This window comes from Monodelphis domestica, chromosome 6, assembly GCF_027887165.1.
Source record: "Monodelphis domestica isolate mMonDom1 chromosome 6, mMonDom1.pri, whole genome shotgun sequence".
Lineage (NCBI taxonomy): Eukaryota > Metazoa > Chordata > Mammalia > Didelphimorphia > Didelphidae > Monodelphis > Monodelphis domestica.
In genome coordinates, this window is record NC_077232.1 from 51227781 (window position 1) to 51249803 (window position 22023).

Here is a 22023-nt window from a genome sequence, read left to right on the forward strand (position 1 = left end):
GCCATGAGTAAATGAGACTATGAACTTGGGAATTACTTGCTCCAAGTCCATTACTCTATTCACTGTGTACTGTTAATAGCATAAAATCTAAAAAAAAAAAGTGCTCTACATCTCTTATAATCAGATAGATGCAAATCAAAACAACTCTGAGGTATCTCCTCACACCAAGCAGACTGGCTAACATGACAGCTATGGAAAGTAATGAATGCTGGAGGGGATGTGGCAAAGTAGGGATACTAATTCACTGCTGGTGGAGCTGTGAACTGATCCAATCATTCTGGAGGGCAATTTGGAACTATGCCCAAAGGGCGATAAAAGACTGTCTGCCCTTTGATCCAGCCATAGCACTGCTGGGCTTGTACCCCAAAGAGATAATAAGGAAAAAGACTTGTACCAGAATATTCATAGATGCACTCTTTGTGGTGGCAAAAAATTGGAAAATGAGGGGATGCCCTTCAATTGGGGAATGGCTGAACAAATTGTGGTATATGTTGGTGATAGAATACTAATTGTGCTTAAAGGAATAATGAACTGGAGGAATTCTATGTGACCTGGAATGACCTCAGGAATTCATGCAGAGCGAAAGGAGCAGAACCAGGAGAACATTGTACACAGAGACAAACACACTGTGACACAATCAAATGTAATGGTCTTCTCCATTAGTGGCAATGCAATGACCATGAACAACTCTGAGGGATTTACAAGAAAGAACACTATCCCCATTCAGAGGAAACACTGTGGGAGTAAAAACACTGAAGAAAACCAACTGCTTGATTATACGGGTCCAGGGGGATATGATTGGGGATGTGGATTCTAAATGATCACCCTAGTGCAAACACCAACAACATGGAAATAGGTTTTGATCAAGGACACATGTAATACCCAGTGAAATGGTGCATCAGCTATGGGAAGAGTGAGGGGAGGGCAGGGAGGGAAATAATATTCTTTTAACCAATACTGTTCTAAATTAACTAAATTAATTAAATTAAAAAAATAAAAAAATAAAAATAAAATAGTATGAAATTGAACACTGAAGATATGTAGGAATCCTACTGAGAAAAGTCTTAACTTGTAGGCTAAGGAGATTACCTTATTTTCTTATAATTACTTTCTTATATTTATTATATACCTAAGTTGTCACTGTGGATTGACTAGGGAAACCTCCTTTAAAGTCATAGTACCTGGGTTTGGTTCTCAGATCTTTTATTTTCTACTTGTTTGACTTTAAGCAAGATAGTCAAGTAAAACAATCAATAATCATTGATTAATTACATGCATGTGGCAGGTTTTTCACTAAGCTCTAGGGAAAGAGAAGAGGTACTAGGGAAAAAACGATGGTGGACACTCATGATCACTGGGCATGTTCTGATTTCAAGAATTTAAGAGAATGTGATAGTGTCAAAGGGTAAAGAGAAATTTAAAAGGATGAGGCAGGGAGCAGCTGGGTAGCTCAGTGGATTGAGAGCCAGGCCTTGAGAAGTGAGGTTCAAATATGGCTTCAGTCACTTCCTGGCTGCATGACCCTGAACAAGTCACTTAACCCCCATTGCCTAGCTCTAACCACTCTTCTGCCTTGGAACCAATATACAATCTTGATTCTAAAATCAAGGTAAGGATTTAAAAAAAAAAGAAGAAGGATGAGGCTTTAGAAAAGATAATTAGATTTTGGAAATTAAGATGTCATTGGCAATTTTGCAAAGAGTAGTTTCAGTTGAAAGGTGAAGTCTAGATAGGAATAAGAGGAGATGCAACTAATTGGAGAGTAACTAATTGGGATAGTATGATCAAGTAAAGGATTATTTTATTTTTTAGGATGAGGCTTAGAAGCTAGGTTTGTTGGTAACAAGAAAGGAGCCAGAGAATAGGCATAGATAAAAGATAATAGAAGGACTATAGGTTGTAGGAGCAATTTACTGAAGAACGTAGAATAGAATCTGACTGAGTAGAAGGATTTGCCTAGGCAAAGGGAAAGGTGATCACTTCCTTTGAGACAGAGGTGAAAGAAAATACTGTAACAGAAGGGATATGATTCATGGGAGATGAGGAGGAGGCAAGGCTTCCATTTTAAAATGAAATATGATATCTGGTACTTGGCTGATAAGGTAGAATGAGAAGTTGCCTTGGGAAGTTTTCAGAGGAATAAAAAAAAAAAAACATTAGAATAGCCACTTTGGTTGCTGGGATAGTGAATCGTTTAGGAAAGTGAGGGCTGAGTTGACATAATATAACATAAATTTGTAAAGGACTAAGTAAGCATGGCTTTTGTGGGGTGTTGCTCCTCCATTCAACAAGTGAATACAAGGGAAATGGATATGAATTTATTTTGAGGTAATTCAAGGCTGCAATTTAGGAAAATATGATGGACAAGAAAATAAGGCATTTGATAAGAGTTGAGTTGAACTGATTCACCAAAGGGTCAGGAGAGAGAAGGAAAGAGAGTATGCCCACTTCAAGAGTGATGGCATGAGGAAGAACTGTGGAATGTCAGGATTGTAGGTTTTAGTGAGGATAAAAAGCAAAGTAAGGGCCAGTAATTCAGAGTGAACAAAGAAAAAAAACATCAGATACTGGAATGTCAGAGTTCATGAGCATGGAAGTGGAATCCTTGAGAGTGATATTAGGGTCATGGCTATACAAAAATAGACTGGAAGAACTGAGAAGGCTGGACTACTAGTGCAAAGAGTCCCACTACATTTCTCATTACATAACATAAGACCAGGGGATAAAGTATATGTAAAAATTTTTGCCAAAGATAAAACCACACAGCCCAGATGGATTGGTCCATATGATATAGCTCCCACCACTCCTATATCGATCAAAGTAGTAGGAAAAGATTTTTGGCTTCACTCATTTCACGTTAAACATCACTATGCCCATGATAACACAAAGAAAGACAACTTAATGGGATCCCAAGAATTCCTTCAAATACAGACGCCCCAAGAATAACCCTTGATAAATAAAGATAAAGCCCATGAATCCAACAAAATCACACAAGAAGAAATAGTGACACTGAAAAGAGACAGTGAAACCGAAATAGAATAATGCCCAAGACAGATAGTATACATTTAGGTTACTTAGATCAGGGAGGTTTAGTGTAGGCTGTGAAAAACAGGAGAAGCTGTTCCTTACAGAACCTAGGAGTTCATTTGGGTGGATTTAGAATTCCTTAGAATTATTAAACCTATATATGAATTTCAATTTCAAGGCTAGATTAAAATATTATTAACTAATACAATTAACCACACAGGAATAGAATAATCTCCCTTACAAGCACACTTTAAGAAAGTTACCTACATTCATTACATAAAAAAAAAAAAAAATCTCTCTTGCACTCATGAGGATGGCACAAACATCCTATATAAAGTTTCACTCACATGTATCAAAATATTCACTCTTATATGCACGCACATGTTAATCTTACACACACACATGATCCTGTAGTTCTGGATACCTGAGATCATCTTTCAAGGTGAGACGACAGGCAAGTATGTATCCTGTAAAGGAGAAGGCACCCCAGACCTGTAACTATCTTCAAGCAATACCAAATGATGGAAGATACAAGGACAAGTGTAAAGAACTTTGAATCAAAGACATTATGGGAAATGAACTTCAGGAAAATGGGTCACATAAGATTAATCGCCAATCGCATTAACTTCAGATATAGGGAAGTACATCCACATATACATTGGAATAAATATACATCCACCACAACATAACTAGAACATGAACAAATTTCACATTGACATTAGGGGCTGTGCTGTAAATAAGGAGAACTCATGAATTGTATATTTGTAAAGAGATCTCTAGTACCAGAAGATATATATGTATATATGTATTTAAATAACATGTGAAATATGTAAATGTGTAAAAATAGCAGACATATATATACATATAAATGTATATATATATATATACATATATATAGCATAATAATGATCTAATCCACTGATATAGATAGAAAGGAGAGTTAAAATACTAACCGTTAATAGAAAGGAACAGAGTAGTTTTTTAGGGTGGAAAAGTGAGTATTATAACTAGAGAGGTAACATAGGGACAGAATAAATCAGATTTCATTAGATATAAATTAATATATATATATATATACCTATAAATGTTATGAATTGTTACATTATATAATTATCATTATATAAGGCATAGTATAGTTCAATTTTACTTAAGATTTAAATTTTATATTGATTGAAATAGGAATGACTTTTGTATTAAGAAATTGTTATATTGTAAAAATTTTGTTGGCACATAATCCTAACCCTCTTCCCACAACTCAGTCTTATCATAAAATAGGAACATAGATTAGCAAACAGACAGATTAGGATAAAATTTGTTATTTTGGGAGGGGGAGGTTAGATGTAAACAATAAGTAGCATAGATAGATTAGAATAGACATAGAAGATAAGTAACCAGCATGGGCCAAGGTGGCAACATGCAAATAACAGGAAATGGAGGATTTGTGATAGAGGCTATCATTAAAGAAAAAGTGCATGACTCAAGAGTATATTAAATTGATCACCTTGATGGGGGTGGGGCCCCAGGAGTGAATTTCCTGTGGGGAGAAGACTCTGGCAGGAGAGCAGTGAGGGTCTCTCCATCTTGAGACATCAAAGAGAGAAGGTGGATAAAGACTTTCTCCTGAGGGTTACCCATTTTTCTTGATGGTGACTAGAAATCTTATCCCCCAACACTTCCCCATTGAAGGGACTTTTTAAAGAGAAACTGAGCAGACTTTACCTCAACTCCTGTTGCCCAGGGGTGAGTAAACCTGACTTACTCTAGGCAGGTTCAGGCTGCCAAGACCTGAGTTCCCCCCAAGCTTGAGGAGGGAGGAAAAGGGTTTATATATAGACAGGCACCCCCTTTTCCCACTTTCCTTTCCCATACTCCCCTGCCCATTATTCCATTTTTTATTACCTGATTTAGTTAACATTAAAGTCATCTGTTCCCCAAGCTCAGTGTGAGTGAATGGATCAAGGGAAGACCTTTTGGGACTTGAGTAATGGAGGGTCTGATGTCTCCCCTGAATCCCGCTTTTGAGAAGGGAGTTCTCCTCTCTTTCCCCCTCTCTATACCTCAGGGTACAATCCTCCTCCTTTCATGGTACATCCTTTTCCCTCATTTTTATTTTTTTAAACAGTGTATAAGTGAATTATAGTACAGGTGGAGGTGGTCACGGAAATACAGAAGAGCAAAGAAATGGGAAGGTATGCTATTTGAGAGAGTATCAATATAAGTGAAATCTCCTAACAGGAGCCCATGATATAGGGCAGAGAGAAAGACTGTGAGCTCATTTGGTAAAGAGGATCTCCTTTGAGTAACAAATTTGAATTGTATAGTTTGAACTTCACTGAAAGAGATTCATTGTGAAAGGGGTAAAAGTAGAGTCAGTAACACAAATTTTCAGTTCCATATCTCTAGTGTAAACAAAATCCAATTGGTACAGAGCTCTTGTCTTTCATTATTTCTATTTCTGAAGTAATACAGTGCTTTGCATTCAGTCTGAGACAATAATTTATAAGTGATACATTGGATGGAACTCTGGGCTTGGAGTCAAAAAAGATCTGATTTCAAATTCATCCTAATTTTTACTATATGCTCATGGATGAGTCACTTAAATTTCTCTGCCTCAGTTTTCTCAATTATAAAAATGGAGTTAGTATCATCATTCACTCAAATGAGATAAAATCAACAAAAGCAATTAGAACAAAGAGTGATTCATAAAAGTAAGTGAAGAAATGCCAGTTCCCTTTTCTCCCCACCCCACCACTCCTTTCCCTTTAAGGTAAATTCAAAATTGATAAAGTAAAAGAAATACTCTCAAAAAGAGATTCAATTTATTTTTAAGTTGATTTCAGAACAAACTATATTGTAGTCATTCTGTACTGAGAGTCTAAATCTAAAAAAAAATCACTAATTTTGGGGAAATCATACATAAAAAGATAGGTTGGCATGGTAATAAATGCTTGAGTCAGAGTAAAGAAGACCTGAATTTAAGTACCATCTCTGACACACTCTAATTATGGAAACTTGACCAAATCACTTAATGTCTCAGAGACCCAGGGAAATTATTCTAAACTAAAAAGTTATAGATACTTTGGTGATTCAAATTTGGAGAAAGATTTTTCACCCAGAGTTCCCTTTGGGGATGAAAATGGAGATTTTGAACCAGATCAGTCATCCCTCATTCCCCCACACCTGGTCCACATGAGTACCTCAGATTATATGTAGATATTTATTAACTTTTTAGAGTAAACAAGGTATAATGTGCACATTACACAAGATTAAGTTATCACATATATCAAAATACACTACCCACAATTCATATGGGGAGGATATTTAACATTAATTAATGGATAGTTGTTGCCACACACCAAAAAAATTCTTGGGAAATAATAGACTAGGAGCTGGCTAAAAGGTATAATTTTTTCCATGTCTTTTTCAATCAGGTATGATCCAACTCTTGGTACCATTCAGAGCAACAATGGCTTTGCCATCGGAAGACATTTAAACAATAACCAAGTGATTCTGATAAGCAGAACTATCTTTTCAATGGAATTAAAACTTTCCTCCAGGTAGACAGGCAATTTTATCAATTTAGTTCAGCTGGATTTTTCCTCAAAGCCTAAATCCTGGCCATTCTAACAAATCACGTAATTATTCATCAGACGGATCCCTAGTTGCAAATAAAACTCCTAAATTTCTTCATGAATGAGAAACACAACATTCTTTTTATCTTTGTGTCTTAAAATATAAGAATTCATAGGAATTACAAAAGGAAAGCAAAGCTTTGGCTGATTTCTGAAAACTTCACCCCTACTGTCTTCAGCTAATCAATGAAATTTAATTTGCATTTTCAGAGTGTTCATTTCATCTGAAAAGGTAACATCTAATTTAATTGAAGAAATGAAATAACCCCACCTCCAAGACAACCTTAGACTAAGAACACCGCAAAGCTTTTATTTATTTTAATGTTTTGGCTTCATAGTAAGAGACCCTAAAGTAAATCAGTTGAATGAAAGATATCAAGATAATTGTCTCTGCAATCCATAGTGGTAGGGATCACGGGCTGTCTTAAATTATTCCCCAGCCCCTTGAAAAAATGTTCCTGGCTCAGATTTGTCCAGAGCACCCTTTTAAGGTGTTACTGCTCCCTGGGAGGTTACTTTCCTAGCAAATCACTAACACACAGGCACAAACATACCAAACTTCTGCTCTAGTAATATTTTTTTTCTTTTGCAGAGTTATTTGTAAACTTGAGGGAAAATAAACAGCTAATAAACAAAATTTGTAATCTGCTTTAACACCACAAATTAGACTGCTCTAAAGCATTTTCCCCACACTCAGGACTGAATCATCAGATAGGTAAGCAAGGCAGGAAGGAGGTCCTGGAGAGAGAGAGAGAGAGGGTCATCAGTGAAAGCTTACCAGTGGACACAGAGGTGGACAGCTGGCTTTCCAGTTGGCTGCAATCAACAAGCAGTTCAGCAAAGCTGACACATTGGTGGGAGGTGAGCTCCTGTTGAAAGCTCTCAGGAGAAGGATGACCCAGCTCAACTTCCCCAGCCAACATCAGAAAATGTCAGAGGGAATGAGGGAAACTAAGTCTAAGACCAGGTTGAGAGAGTCAGGAAGACCAAAGCCACAGTCTTCAGAGCCGCAATGTGTTCAGGCATCCTAGGGGGGGTTGAGCAGTTCCTTATCCACTTGAGGAAAGACAAAATCAAACCTGCAAGGCTCTCTGTTTTTCCAAGAAGTAGGAGGCATGCATTCATGTTTCTCAACTCTTAACTCCTCTACCAGACTTTAGAGGATCTTGGGTGTTTCCTTTATGATTTACAGCTGCTGGCTGCCTCTGTGTGGAAGGGCAGCTTTTGCCTAGGACTCTTGTGGGAATTCATTAGGCTAAGCAGAGGCATAGGGGACTCTGCAGAGAGCAGGCTCTTAATAACTTTGGGAAGAGTAGCTCTAATCTCATTCACTTTTCTGTATACAGTGGATCAGCTGGATGGGGGTAAGCAATGCCAGGGAATGCATTCCATCCCACAGTTCATCAGAAAGTGAACTAGTTTTTGTAACGGGATCTATGCCAACGTTACAAGTTCTGGGTCACAACCCTCAGAGCCATGCAAATCCTGGAGTTTGGAGCAAGAATACAGTAACCACATCACTACCAAAGTCATTTTCTGGAATGCATCCTGGAACAATCAAGCATCTCTAAAGTACATAGGTCACTGGATTTCTTCAACATAAGCAGTATCTTTAAAAAAAAAAAAAAGCTTGATATCTTATATTGTTTGTAAAACTTTGAATGTTTTACATAAAGTATTTTATTGAATTCTCCCAGAGTTGTGGTCAAGGAATAAATAAGATATATTAATTGGCCTTTGCAAAGCTTTCTTTCTTTCTTGGGGATGAGTGGTGGGTAAGTGGAGGCTAGAAGGAAAACATAGACCTACAATCTAATTGGTATAGAGATAAATACCTCTGCTAATGCAAATGAGCATTTGCTATTCACTTTATGGTTCTAGGGCAGTGATGGGGAACCTATGGCATGGGTGCCAAAGATGGTACACAGAGCCCTCTCTGTTGGCACTCGACCACCCTCCTCCCCACCTCCCCATTCCCCATCCCTAGAATTCATAACTAGAAATGCAGAGGGATTCTATCCACTATATCTGCCCAGCAGCCCAATGAGAGTGCTTTCTCCCTCTGCTGTGTAGGGTAGTGGTGGGGAGTGACATGGCACTTGGTCCAGTGGTTGGTTTACCATCACTGTCCTAGGGAATTGTTTGGAGACATAAAGAGATTAAGCGACTTGCTCCCAGGCAGAAGAGGCAGGTTTTCCTGACTCCTATGATTGCCAAATCTTAAATGCTACATAAATATGAACTATTATTATCACCATTTTATAGGCAAGGAAAACTGAGGTTCAGATGGCTTTAGTGGCTTGCTCAGGATCACAAAGCTGATGAATATCAAGGGTGAGTTTTGACCATAGATCTTTCAGTCTCCAGGTTTAGCACACTATTATACCAAACCATATCTTTTTTTTATTTTTTTAAACCTTTACCTTCCATCTTGGGATTAATACAGTATATTGATTCAAAGGCAGAAGATCACTTAAGGGATAGGCAACTTGAGTTAAATGATTTGCCCAGTGTAAAATAGCAAGGAAGTATCTGAGGCCAGATTTAAACCCAGGACTTCCAGTCTCTTGTCCTGGCTCTCCATCCACTGAGCCACCCAGCTGCCCCCCAAAACTGTCTCTTAATAAAGGCTGGAGCTTGAGGAGAGCATACTATCTAATTGATGATCTATGTTTTGTTATTTTTTAAATTATTATTATTTTCATTATTATCAACTAGATAATGTAAAATACAATAATTGTTCATTATTATCATTTTATTATTATATTAATTTGCTTTCAGAATCTTAGGATAAGATCTGTGATTTTAGAAGAAAAGGGATTTCACTGGTGAAGGTACATAATTTCTAGTGAGGAAATTTTCTAACCATGGAGTATAGTTCCTTTTCTAAAATTTACATTTTTATACCTGGAGGCAAAGAATGAGAATGACAAAAAATGTATTTAGTCAGTAAAATCCTGTGTGCTGCACTCTGTGCTAAGCAATGTGAATATATCTACAAGTCAGCAATGCACACCTTCCCTGCCCTTTAGCTGTTTACATTCAAAGAGGCATAGGAAAAGATAATGTAGAAAGGAAAGCCAGAAAGTGTAGAGAGGAGGATATGAGTCAGTACCAGTAGCAGGGCTTGTTCCTGGCCCAGAAGTGATTTATAGGCCTGGGTCTTATTATGATGGACAAAATCTGGGAGCAGCTGGCTGGCTGGCTCAGTGGATTGAGAGCCAGGACAAGAGACAGGAGGTTCTGGGTTCAAATCTGTACTCAGAAACTTCCCAGTTGTATGACCCTGGCAAGTCACTTAACCCTTGTCTTACTGCTCTTCTTCCTTGGAACTGTAAGAGAGGAAAATCAGATTCAACAACCAATATACATTATTGATTGTAAGACACAAGATAAGGGCTTAAAAAAATTGGCAAAATCTCACATAGCAGACACCAAGGTCCCAAGGAAAGAATCAGATTACCAAGTAAGTGACTTACCCAAGGTCATTCATATACAGTCATTATTAGAGAGAGGTAGAGTTTATACTTTTTCTTAACAGTAAAATCACCCCTTCCATTACAACACTGTCTTATTTCTCCTGGTAAATATCTAAGAGATAGGAAATGACTCTTCAGCTTTTGCCAAACTATTTAGGTCCTGAATTATTAGGGTCAAGAGCAGTGCCCTCTATGGGAAATGACACATTTTACTGTATTTTATTTTTTATTAGAATTTTTTTTTATGAGAAAGTATGCCTTTAACTTGTCCTTAGACCTAGTCATTGAGAAAGGAGAGAATGCTGATTTTATTCCTATTCTATTCCTAGTGCCTGTATCTAGGGCAAAAGGCTCTGAAAGGAGATGATTGTCACCACACACCTGGGGGAGCAGCAAATTATAACAAACCAAGGGGTGCTTTTTAAGCCAGCCCACCGAGCCACCTGAGGCTCCTGAAGACAGACCGACTGAGTCTTTGACAAGAGAAAGTAAGGTGGCCTTGTTCCAACTGTTAATTACCTGACAGTTTGATTGGACAAGTTATTTTTCATCTGGAAAGCACAGGGAAGAGAAAGTAGAAGACAACATGGCAAATTGCTCCTTAGACATCCACACATGTTTCTCCTTATTGCCTTCAAGAGAGGCAGGTGTTCATATCTTGCTTGGAATATCTCTGTTATTCCCCAATTCCCCATTCAGTAGTAGTGTGTGTTCTTTTTAATAATAAATATTTTCCAGATTACATGTCAATATAACTTTAATCTTGATTTCCTGATATTTTTTAATCCATATTTTCTCTCTTTCCATCCTTCTTCACTTCCTAAAAGGGAAGGTAATATGATATAGATTATACTTATGTTATTCTATAATACATATTTCTATGTTCATCATGTTGTGAAAGAAGACATGTGTTGTTTATACTACAGAAAAATTCATGGAGGAAATAAAATAAATAATAATATGTCTCAATTGCATTTGGTCTCTTGTTCTATATAGTTAGAAATTCTTGAACCCCTAAAACTACATTACCCCAAATTACTTTTTGTATTACCTAGACTCCTTTTCCCTTTTCCTGTGTCCTCATGTTTTGATGATGGTATTTAAGTTTACTGTGACTCCTCCCTTGCTCTCTTTTTTACTTGTGACTGGGCTCAGTTCAGGTTCTTTTACTTTACTCATTATTAATAAAACTTTATAAAAATATAATACTTATTGAATATTAATTTTAATCATTACAGTTCCTTCCATGGTGGTAGATATGCTTTTTTTGTCATGAGTCTTTTGGTCTTGTCTTGGATCCTCCATTGTTAATAATAAGTTATAATATGAATTATTAAGTTAATAAGTTGTCACTCATAGTTAGTCATCAAACATTATTGTTGTTACTGTGCTCAACATTCTCCTGGTTTTGCTCACTTCTCTTTGCATCAATTATAATTCTTTCCAAGGTTTTTTTTGTGGTCATCTTCTTTGTAATTTCTACTGGCACAATAATATTCCATTATGAGCACTCACTACATCTTGGGAGACACCTGTCCCTAGAAGTGGAAGCCAAAAGAGAGAAGTAGGCAGAGTCAGTTTAAATAACCCTCTCTGCTCGCAGCCCAGGTTAGGACCTCACCTGGGATTATGGTGAACTCTGGGAAGTCCAGGGTTCAAATCTCCATTTTTAAATACTCCATTTGATCCTGTTGGGAAAAAAAATTTCACCAAAAGGATCATGAAAACGTAATCAACTTAAAGATTACAATAATTTGAGGATAAGAGAGGGAAAAAATCAAAACCAATAATTGCTAGATGCATTGTCAAAAAAAAACAGTTAGGGGGAAGTTCCCTTTGGCATGAAAGTATACATACAAATAAATGAAATAAATGTTCAATCAACCACACCCAAAGTTCATTCTTGATCTTCTCTTGCAGCTTGTAGTATGGAGGCATCTTCATGGTGTCTTCTCCAAACAGTTCAGTTTCTGGATTCTGAGAGGAACCATGTTTCTTTACCTAAAATTCTTCTTTAAAGGAATTTAAACTTTGCAATTTAAAATAATAATATTTTTACATTCCCCTGTTAAGAGGGTGATTGAAAAACATAGGTATCACTTAGGGATGTATGGCTGAGTTATGAAGTATATGAATCAATTGGTAAGAGAAATTAAAAAGACATCAGAAAATTCCAAATTAAAAAAAATATGGATGAAAATATAGACTATCAAAGTCTTAGATGTAAAAACTCCAAGTAAAGGAAAAATGAATCTATAACAGGTCCTTGAATCAGGGCCCAATTAAAATGATCTAAGCAATGATGCATTTACCCAGTCAGTAGCCAGGACTACAGAAAGTTTGCCACACTATGAAAAGACATAAAAGGGACTAGATTATAGAAGCCAAGTAGGAGCCAAGTTTGGGATACTCATCTGTAAGTATTTTTAGAGCAAGTGTGGATACAAGGAAGGCCTATGTCTTAATGTATGTTAAGCATAGCATCCTTGAGTCTTCACACTAGGTTCAAGTCCTTTGTATTGGCTTAGAAGTGCATCAATCTGTCCTGGATTGGTTTATCTTTGGCTCTGTGTAATGGCTCTTTTGTATATCTTGTCCCTAAATCAGACAGAATCATTAAGCAAAGTCCAATACTTTTTTAAACAATTAGTGGCATCATTTTTATAGTCTCAAGCTTTTGGGGCATGCATTGACATTATAGCAATATATTTTAAACTTATATTACTGCAAAATCAAAAGTTAAAGAAAATCTTAATACTGGTGACATGTGCTTCAAATATAAAAAGGAGAGAAAAAATTAAAAAAAACTGAAATAGTATATTGCACATTCAAGAAAAATATAATAATAAAAGAGTTTAAAATTCAAAATTGTCACTTATAATCATTGACGCACTGTGTCAGCTAAGAAAATTTAGAATACAAGGCTTTCTCACCACAAATTAGATCCATTTCCTCTTCATATCTGGCCATGATCCACTGTGAGTACAAACAAATGAATTGAACAGTAGTATAAATATTTAATATCAATATCCCCCAAATTCTCAATAGCCCAATTAATTACAATAACAAACAAACACACTATCATATTTCACATAATTTACTATATGGCATTTTTAAAACCTATAAACTAATGGATATTTTCACAATTTTTACAAACGTAGCAAATCTTTCAACCTTGGTAAACATATTTTTAAACAATGTAAAACTTATTTCAGGTTTTGAACATCAACAAGAATTCTAGATATCATTTTGGTGGAAGTAGTGAGCTGAAGAGTTATAAATGAAAGATACTCCCTTTTTTTGTTTGGGAGGCTTTTTAGGGGTTCTATGTGCCCTGGGAATAACTTCCCAACTTCCATTCACATTTTTAGAAATGCAGGAGTTGGGATTATAATTGTATTTTACTTCAGCTACTAAAATGGGCCTTACCTCATGGTAGGGGCAGGCAAAATGACCAGAGATTGTTAAGAAAACAATTCTAAAAATCATGTCTAAAGAACCCTTAAAATCAATTTGAGATAATTAGCTCTTTAAATTTTCCAAAGGTTGTTACAGCAATTTTCTGATGGTGTCCATCTATCCTCTATGTGACAATTTACAAAGTCAAAAATAGAAAAGCTATTTTTTATATGGGCTTACTCAATAATGTTTGTTCAGTATAGTTATAGGGGAAAAGCAACAGAATATAACAGTAGTTAAAACAGTACATTAAAATGATTCAGTTTAACAGAATAGTGTTGAATGCAGTAATATATGAACTTAAAATATGAACTTAAATCACAAAGTTAAATCTTAAACAAAACAATCAGCAAAATGCAACATAATACAGAGATTTTTATAAAACACGGGTCTGAAATGCCTTAAAATATAACCTCCAGTCTCTTTAAAGTTCCTTGTTTTTTTTTTAATTATCCATTTAGATGCCTATTGTCAGAAGGCAGAAGATTGGTAATGGTTAGACAATGGGGGTTAAATGACCTGTCCAGGGCCACACTACCAGGAAGTATCTGAGGCCAGATTTCAACCAAGGACCTCCCGTCTCTAGGCCTGGCTCTCAATTCACTAAGCTGCTGAATTGCTTCCCCATAGTGAGGGATCTCAAATTTGGCCAAAGAGCCAAAGGGAGCTGAATTTTTCCCCTGGCACTCAGGTGATATAAATGAAAGAATTGATATAGTCAAAAGATATCCTCTTAAAGTAGTCATGCTTGTAAGTTCCTGTGTGGAAAAGCCTCTTCCTTCTTTCCTTTCTTACTCCCTCCCTGTGATCCCCTGTTCCCAGTCCACATGGAAGCTAATTGTAGCCTAAGGAAAAATCACCCGTTTTTGTTATCAGCTGGTTTTTGATCCTGAAGAAATTGAGTCTGCTACCAGCAGCCTGGGGCAATGAGCTATCTGGGTTGGTGGCCATGCCAGGAATGGGCCAGGAGAGCTAGAGAGAGACCAGGAGCAGGAGCCACCAGGAGTTGGGGTCGCAGAAACAGGCAGGCAGCAGCCAGGAGGGTGGGGCAGCAATAGCCAGGAGCAGGAGCCAGAGCTGGGGTCAGAGCCTGGATGAGTCAAGAGGCTTGCTAAAAAGGCTTGGAGAAACTTGGCTTAAAAAAAATAATAACTAGGCACTAGCTATGAAAAGCTGAACTTAGTTACAGTTGAGAAAAGATCAGACTATTCCAGGTTTGGCTCCTGGCTGCCTCGCCAACTGTTAAGATTAAAAATTTAGTTTCTGGTAATAAAAGTATTATATTTTTAGAGGTTTATTAAAGATTAAAAATAAAGAAAATATGAATATAGAAAGCACATGGCTAGGAGGGCCAAAAGGCCCATTCAATTTCACTCACTACATCTTGGGAGACTCCTGTCCCTAGAAGTGGAAGGTGAGAGAGAGAGAAGAAGGCAGAGTCAGTTTAAATAACCCTCTCTGCTCAGCCCCAGGTGAGGACCTCACCTGGGATTATGGTGAACTCTGGGAGCTACCAAGGACTCCTGGGAATTGAAGTCTGGGGTTCAAATCTCCATTTTTACACTACTAGCTGCACCAGTCCAGAATACTCTATGATTATCTTTTGTATATGAGTCATCAGAAGCATCCTCTCTCCAATAACTGGACCTGCCATTGAGAAACCTAAATGTACAATTGGATGAGACAGAATAAGGCAGAATGGGGGGAAAGGGGATAATTGGGCACCTGAAGGTAGTTTTGAAAATTGTTCTTTTTTGAGTTTTTAAAATGAAACCATTCCCTATTATATGTCTGCCAGAGGCTTTGAACATTAGCTATAATGCATATACCTGTGGCTTCCTTTAGGTTGAAGAAATTGGGCATGTTTAGCCTGGAGGAGAGAAAACTCAGGTGGGACTAGTTGTCCTCCAATATCTGAAGGGCTGTCACATGAAAGATGAATTATATTTGTTCTGTTTGCTCCCAGAGGGCAAAACCAGAAGCAATGGGTAGAAGTTCCCGAAAGCAAATTTCAGAATGATATGAGGAGAAAAAATCCCTAACAATTGGATGTGTCCGAAAAGGAGGATCAGTTGAGAGAAGAGATATTTCACCTTTCTTCCCCTTACCCCTTTAAAGTCTTCGGTCAGACAGGAAACCAATTGTTTTCCCAGGCATATTCTTTGATGTGAGGATTGACCTAGATGGCTGTTGAGATCCCTTCCAACTTTCAAATTTGCTGTTATTCTGTGATTTTATGACTTTACAAAAATAAATCTCTCTGACAAAAAAGTAGAATTTTATGACATTAAAATATGTGCATCTCAGCTGTCTTTCCAGCTCCAGGTTTTCATCAAATATTGCCTTCCTGAACATATCCACCTAAATGGCTTCTAGTCATTTCAAATTCAACCTGTCTTTAAAATAGTACTCATTATTTTCTCCCAGAAGCCCATTCCTCTTCTTTATTTCTCAATCTCTGTCAAATTACTACCATCTTTTCAAACAGCCAGGTTCACAACATCAGTGTCATTGTCAACTTTTCAATCTAACCTCATCCACTATTTCAAATTAGTTGCCAAGTTGTGTCATGTCAACTCTCTCTGTATAACATCCACAGAGGTTTGTCCAATTTATCTTCTACATATCTTTTTTATTGTTGTTGTTCGTGGATGCTTGTATCTTGGTGCCCCCATTAGACTGTGGTCTCTTTGAGGACAAGGATATTTTTGCTCTTGTTTTGGCATTTCATTTCCTGGTACTTAGGAGAATACCTGACACCTAAAAAGTATGTAGTAAATATTTACTTACTTGACTTTATCTGACTTCTATTAATCACCTGTTTTTCTTTAAGATAGGCCATCAATATTCTAGTTCTGGCTTTCATAACCTATCACAATGGTCTGTCTCCAGTTTCTCTACTGTATAAATCATTCCAAACAAAGCTGCCAAAGTGATAACTCATATATGCCAATAAGGAATACTAGTTGTGAACTTGGGCAGAGGGGGAACATCCCCATTTTATAAATAAAAAAACTGAGGCAGAGAATTGTTAAGTAACTTGACCAGAGTGATTTAGCTAATAAATCTCTGAGGCAGGATTTAAACTCATGTCTTCCTGACTCTAGATATAGTACTTTCTCTATTGTGTCAACTAGCAAAGGAAGAAAGTACTTGCAAACATAAATATACAGAATATACATAGAATACATACAAATGAATACAATGTAGTTTGGGGAATAAATGTATACTAGCTAGGAAGATCAGGAAAAGCTTCATTGAAAAGTGAAAAATGAGATGAATCTTGAATGAAAACAAGAATTCCAAGAGGGGGTGCATTTCTTCAAAGGCAAGAGAATAGTAGATGGAATATCATTTGTGAGGAACAAAAAAGACCAATATAGCTGGACCACAGTATACAAGAATGGTAGGAAGGGATGGCTTTATAAAGAAACTTGCTATGTAAAACAGTGGTGTTGAAATTTGTTCCTAGAGGCAATACGAGGCCATTGGAGTTAGCTAACAGCAGCTGAAAAGATCAGAACTAAAAATTCACTTTAAGGAATGCAAGGAGGTTAGATTTGAATGGAGAGAGACCTGAGATAAAGAGATGAATTTGGAAGCTATTTCAATAGTCCAGGTGAGAGGAGATGTGAGCCTGAACTGGTTGGGGAACAATGTGACTGTGAGCAGAGAAGAGCACAAGTATATGAGAAATGTTGTGAACACAGGAATCACAAGATTTGCCAACTAATTTGTATTAGCTGAGAGTGAGGAGTCAAAGAAGGCATTTATGAGCCTGGGTAACAGGAAGGATGGTATTGTCTTCAGCAGTCATCCTAAAACAAGGATTGGGAGACAAATGACAAGTTCGATTTATTATTTTGAGTTCGAGATAACCAAATTGGAGATTCTGTGAGACACTCAGTAATGCTGGACTGGAGCTTTAAAGAAAAGATATGAGGACTGTATTATAAATCCATCTTCAAAATTTATTAAATGCATACTTTGTTCCAAGTACTCCACTGGCCATGAAATGAGAAAGAGTTGAGTTCAAATATTATCTTAGACATGTACTAGTTGTGTGATCCTGGGTGAACCACTTAACTAATTAGCTTATCTGCCTCACTTTCCACAATTATAAGATAGAGGTAATAATATCCCCTATCTCATAATGTTGTGAGTAGCATGTAAGCTAATAGATGTAAAGCATTTAGTGCAGTGTCTTACATGAAGCATTTAATAAATGTTTGTTTCCTCCTTCCTTCCCTCCGCAGTCCTTCAACCATTAGTGCCTTCCCTCCCAAACTACTTTACATTAAGCAACCTTTAATATATATATTAATTTTCTAACCACATTTTTATTTATTAATTTTACTAATTTAAATTTATTCATTATATATTTATTGATTTTACATTTATATTTATTACCTATTTATTTATGCTATTTATATTTGAATATGTATTATTCTCCCCCATTAGAATGTAAGCTAATTGTGTTTAGATATTGTTTCTTTCTTGGTACTTATATCTGTAATACCCAGCATAGAGTCTGGTGCATTATAAGTGATTAATAAATTCTTGTTGATTGATTGATTGATTGATTCTGTCAAGCCTCCATGTTGTTGCCAAACCATCTTGGTTGAATTATGAAAATAGCCCCATAACAGGGGTCCTTTTTAAAAGTCTCTCCCTTTTATCTATCATCCACAAAGAGGTCTTAAAGTCCAAGTCTGATCATATCGCCAGCTTGCTCAGTAAACTCCAATAGTTCTTCCTCAGTTATATGATAAAATATAATCTCTTTGGCTTGGCAATTGGACCATTTCAAAACTTGCTCTGAAATACTTTTTTTCCCATGACTTATACTTTAGCTACTTCAATATATTCTGTTTTCTAGACAGACTGACTTCTTTGTTGTTGCTGATACATGACATCCCAGTTCCTATCTCCTTATCCTTCCACAAGTTTGCTGTCTTCTTTGCTGAGAATGTACTCCCTCTTCACCTCCAACTCTTAGAAATTTTAGTTTTCTCCAAGACTCAATTTACTTTCTAATTTTTACATCTCTCCTAGTCTCACAGCTTTTAGTGCCTCGCCCCCCCCAAAAAAAAACTTTGAATTTATTATTTATTTATTGACTTTCTATGTGCCATTATGTATTTATGTATCTCCCTATACAAGGTAAGCTTCCTAAAGTTAGATTATGTTTCAATTTTTATGTCATACCTTTGATGTCTAATGTAGTAACTGGCATCTAGAAGGTTCCTAATAAATGCCTGTTGATTGATTGTCCATACTTGACAAGTTGATTTCATGTATAAATATTAACAGAATTGAAATCTGCTCTTCATAGGGCAAGATTATAACTGCTAAAAAATTAATGACATTTCTTTTGATTTTATTTAGTCTCTTTGGGTAATTAAGTCATTTTCTAAAAATTACACAGATGTACAGGATAACAGTGGAACAGTATTGATAATCCTATAATATAATAGAATGGAGATATCTGCTGATGAATGGATTTTATTCTGTGCTTCATTATTTTTCTGGGAGGCAAAGAAATGAGCAAAATTACTTTCCTATATCCCTTTTTGGCCTATGATTTTGGGCCTCTATTGAGTAATTTTTATTACATCAAGCAGATATAATGATTCTATAATGGGCTATTTTTTAATCTCTATTTGTAAATTCTCATGGACATATAATCACACTAATACATTTGCATAGGAATAAACAGCCTATGGCCTTGAATGAAAATGTCACTCATTTATAATTTTTCTTCCTCTTATAGAAGCTTCAGAATCATACCATTCCTGAAAGACTGAAGTTATTTGACTGTATATATAATGCCAATGGAAAATTTTCATTTCTCTAGATGTCTCTGTAGCAGATGGGAAAGCAAGACTAATTAGCCAAAAAGATATAAATCTGATATGGAAAAAAATTGTGAGCAATCTTATGCTCTTTCAAATGTTTTGTTTTGTTTTTTTAAAAAGAATATAAACATTTCCTTGCAATAAACTACTGAAATACATGGGAAATGTGTTATATAACCTTTCTCTTTCTTACACATACATAGAAATTCGCACATATACAATGCATGAGATGCTCATCCTTCATACTCAACAGGAATCAAAAACACAACAGGTCTTTTGTTAGCCTAAGCAAATCCCAAGAACTAGCCCATCTCCTTTCCTTCATTTACCAGTCCATTTTTTTCTAGACCTAAAACTTGATGAAAATATCTTTTTATTTTAATTTCATTTATGCATCTTTTAAGTTGTGATGTTTTAGAAAAAAAAACACAACACCCAGGAGAAACAAAATTTTAAATATAACAAAGTTACTGGGGATTTGTCCCTGGACACTGAAATTTAGAGGGTGTCTATACCACTTATGTTCTTTTATGAAATGAAAATAATTGAGCTCAAAATCTAAGGAGAAGAGTAGTTAAAACAAAAAGCTACTAACTACAAGTCTTCTTCTCTCCTTCCAAAGGCTTGTTTTTGAAATTTTTATTCATTTAAATGATTTAGAATATTTTTCCATGGTGACAAGACTTATGTTCTTTCCTTCCCCCCCCAACTCCTCCCATATATGATGCATAATACCACTGGGTTTATCATGTGTCACTGATCAAGACCTATTTCCATATTATTAATATTTGCACTAGAGTTATTGTTTAGTCTACATCCCTATTCATATCTCCATTAACCCATGTGATCAAGCAATTGTTTTTCTTATGTGTTTCTTTCCTCACAGTTCTTCCACTGAATGTGGATCGTGTTCTTTCTCATAAGTCCCTCAGAATAGTTCTGGATCATTACATTGCTGCTAGTAGACAAGACCAGTTCATTTGATTTGTGGAAAGGAAACTAGACTAACAGTTTGTGTAGGGGAAGTGCCAACTGGGAGGGGCAGTTGGGTCTTGTGACTAGTCCTTCCTTCCTGTGAGGTGGGTCTTGCTTCCAGGTATTCGAGGAGAGAGGAGCTTGTTCAGCCCAGTCTGGAGAGGCATGCTCTTCTTGGTTCAGCCCGAAAACACAGGCTTCTAAAGGTTAGAATTGTTCTTGTTTGTTTTCTGTGTACTGCTAAGATTCTGAATTAGAACAATGAGAGTAGATGGTTGTGGGACAAACTCTCCGCCAGCCTCTGGGGCCTGGCCTCAGATCTGAAGCTGAGAAAAACTCCAATCCCAACTAGTTATTAAACATTATATTAATTGAATTCACAGTCAGATAAGTGGACTATCTTTTCTGGTCATAGAGGGAGCTGAACTTCAGCTCAATCATTCCAGGACAAAGAGTCCTTTTTGGACCCCTGAGGCTTCCTCTCAGCAGGGGGCATCTCCCTCCCTTGCTTCACCAAGCAATATTCCCTCTCTCTCCTTACCCCTATACAAACCTCCCATTATTCCCCATTTATCCCCCTGTTTTCCAATCTTCCTATTTCCTTTCCCAAATAAATATCACAGATTGTACCACAGTGTATCAGTCTCTGTGTACAATGTTGTCCTGGTTCTGCTCCTTTCACTCTGCATCACTTCCTGGAGGTTGTTCCAGTCTCCATGGAATTCCTCCACTTTATTATTCCTTTGAGCACAATAGTATTCCATTGCCAACATATACCACAATTGGTTCAGTCATTCCCCAATTGATGGGCATCCCCTCATTTTCCAATTTTTGGCCACCACAAAGAGCACAGCTATGAATATTCTTGTACATGTCTTTTTCCTTATTATCTCTTTGGGGTACAAACCCAGCAGTGCTATGACTGGATCAAAGGGCAGACAGTCTTTTAGTGCCCTTTGAACATAGTTCCAAATTACCTTCCAGAATGGTTAGATCAATTCACTACTCCACCAGCAATGCATTAATGTTCCAATTTTGTCATATCCCCTCCAACACTTATTACTTTCCTTTGCTGTCATGTTAGTCAATCTGCTAGGTGTGAGGTGATACCTCAGAGTTGTTTTGATTCGCATTTCTCTGATTATAAGAGATTTAGAGCACTTTTTCATGTGCTTATTAATAGTTTTGATTTCTTTATCTGAAAATTGCCTATTCATGTCCCTTGCCCATTTATCAATTGGGGAATGGCTTGATTTTTTGTACAAATGATTTCCTTATAAATGTGAGTGTTTAGACCTTTGTCAGAGGTTTTTGTTATAAAGATTGTTTCTCAATTTGTTGCTTTCCTTCTAATTTTGATTACATTGGTTTTGTTTGTTCTAAAACTTTTTAATTTAATGTAATCAAAATTATTTATTTTGCATTTTGTAATTTTTCTAATTCTTGATTAGTTTTAAAATCTTTCCTTTCCCAAAGATCTGACAAGTATACTATTCTGTGTTCTCCTAATTTACTTATAGTTTCCTTCTTTGTATTCAAGTCATTTACCCATTGTAATGGTGGGATTAAGTGAGGGGGCCTCAATATGCTAGG

The 22023-nt window shown here is 36.5% G+C and overlaps 1 protein-coding gene across 2 annotated transcripts in view; it reads right to left on the reverse strand.

Annotated features, from left to right (window-relative positions):
* The window catches only part of ANO3 (anoctamin 3), a 616473-nt gene extending 608551 nt beyond the window's left edge, over positions 1-7922 (reverse strand). For both annotated transcript variants that reach the window (XM_007497186.3, XM_007497185.3), the window contains exon 1: positions 7438-7922. In XM_007497186.3, coding sequence (XP_007497248.1) covers positions 7438-7582 — 145 coding nt within the window. In that variant the 5' untranslated portion in view covers positions 7583-7922. The remainder of the gene's footprint in view (positions 1-7437) is intronic.
* Between the last annotated feature and the right edge of the window lie 14101 nt (positions 7923-22023).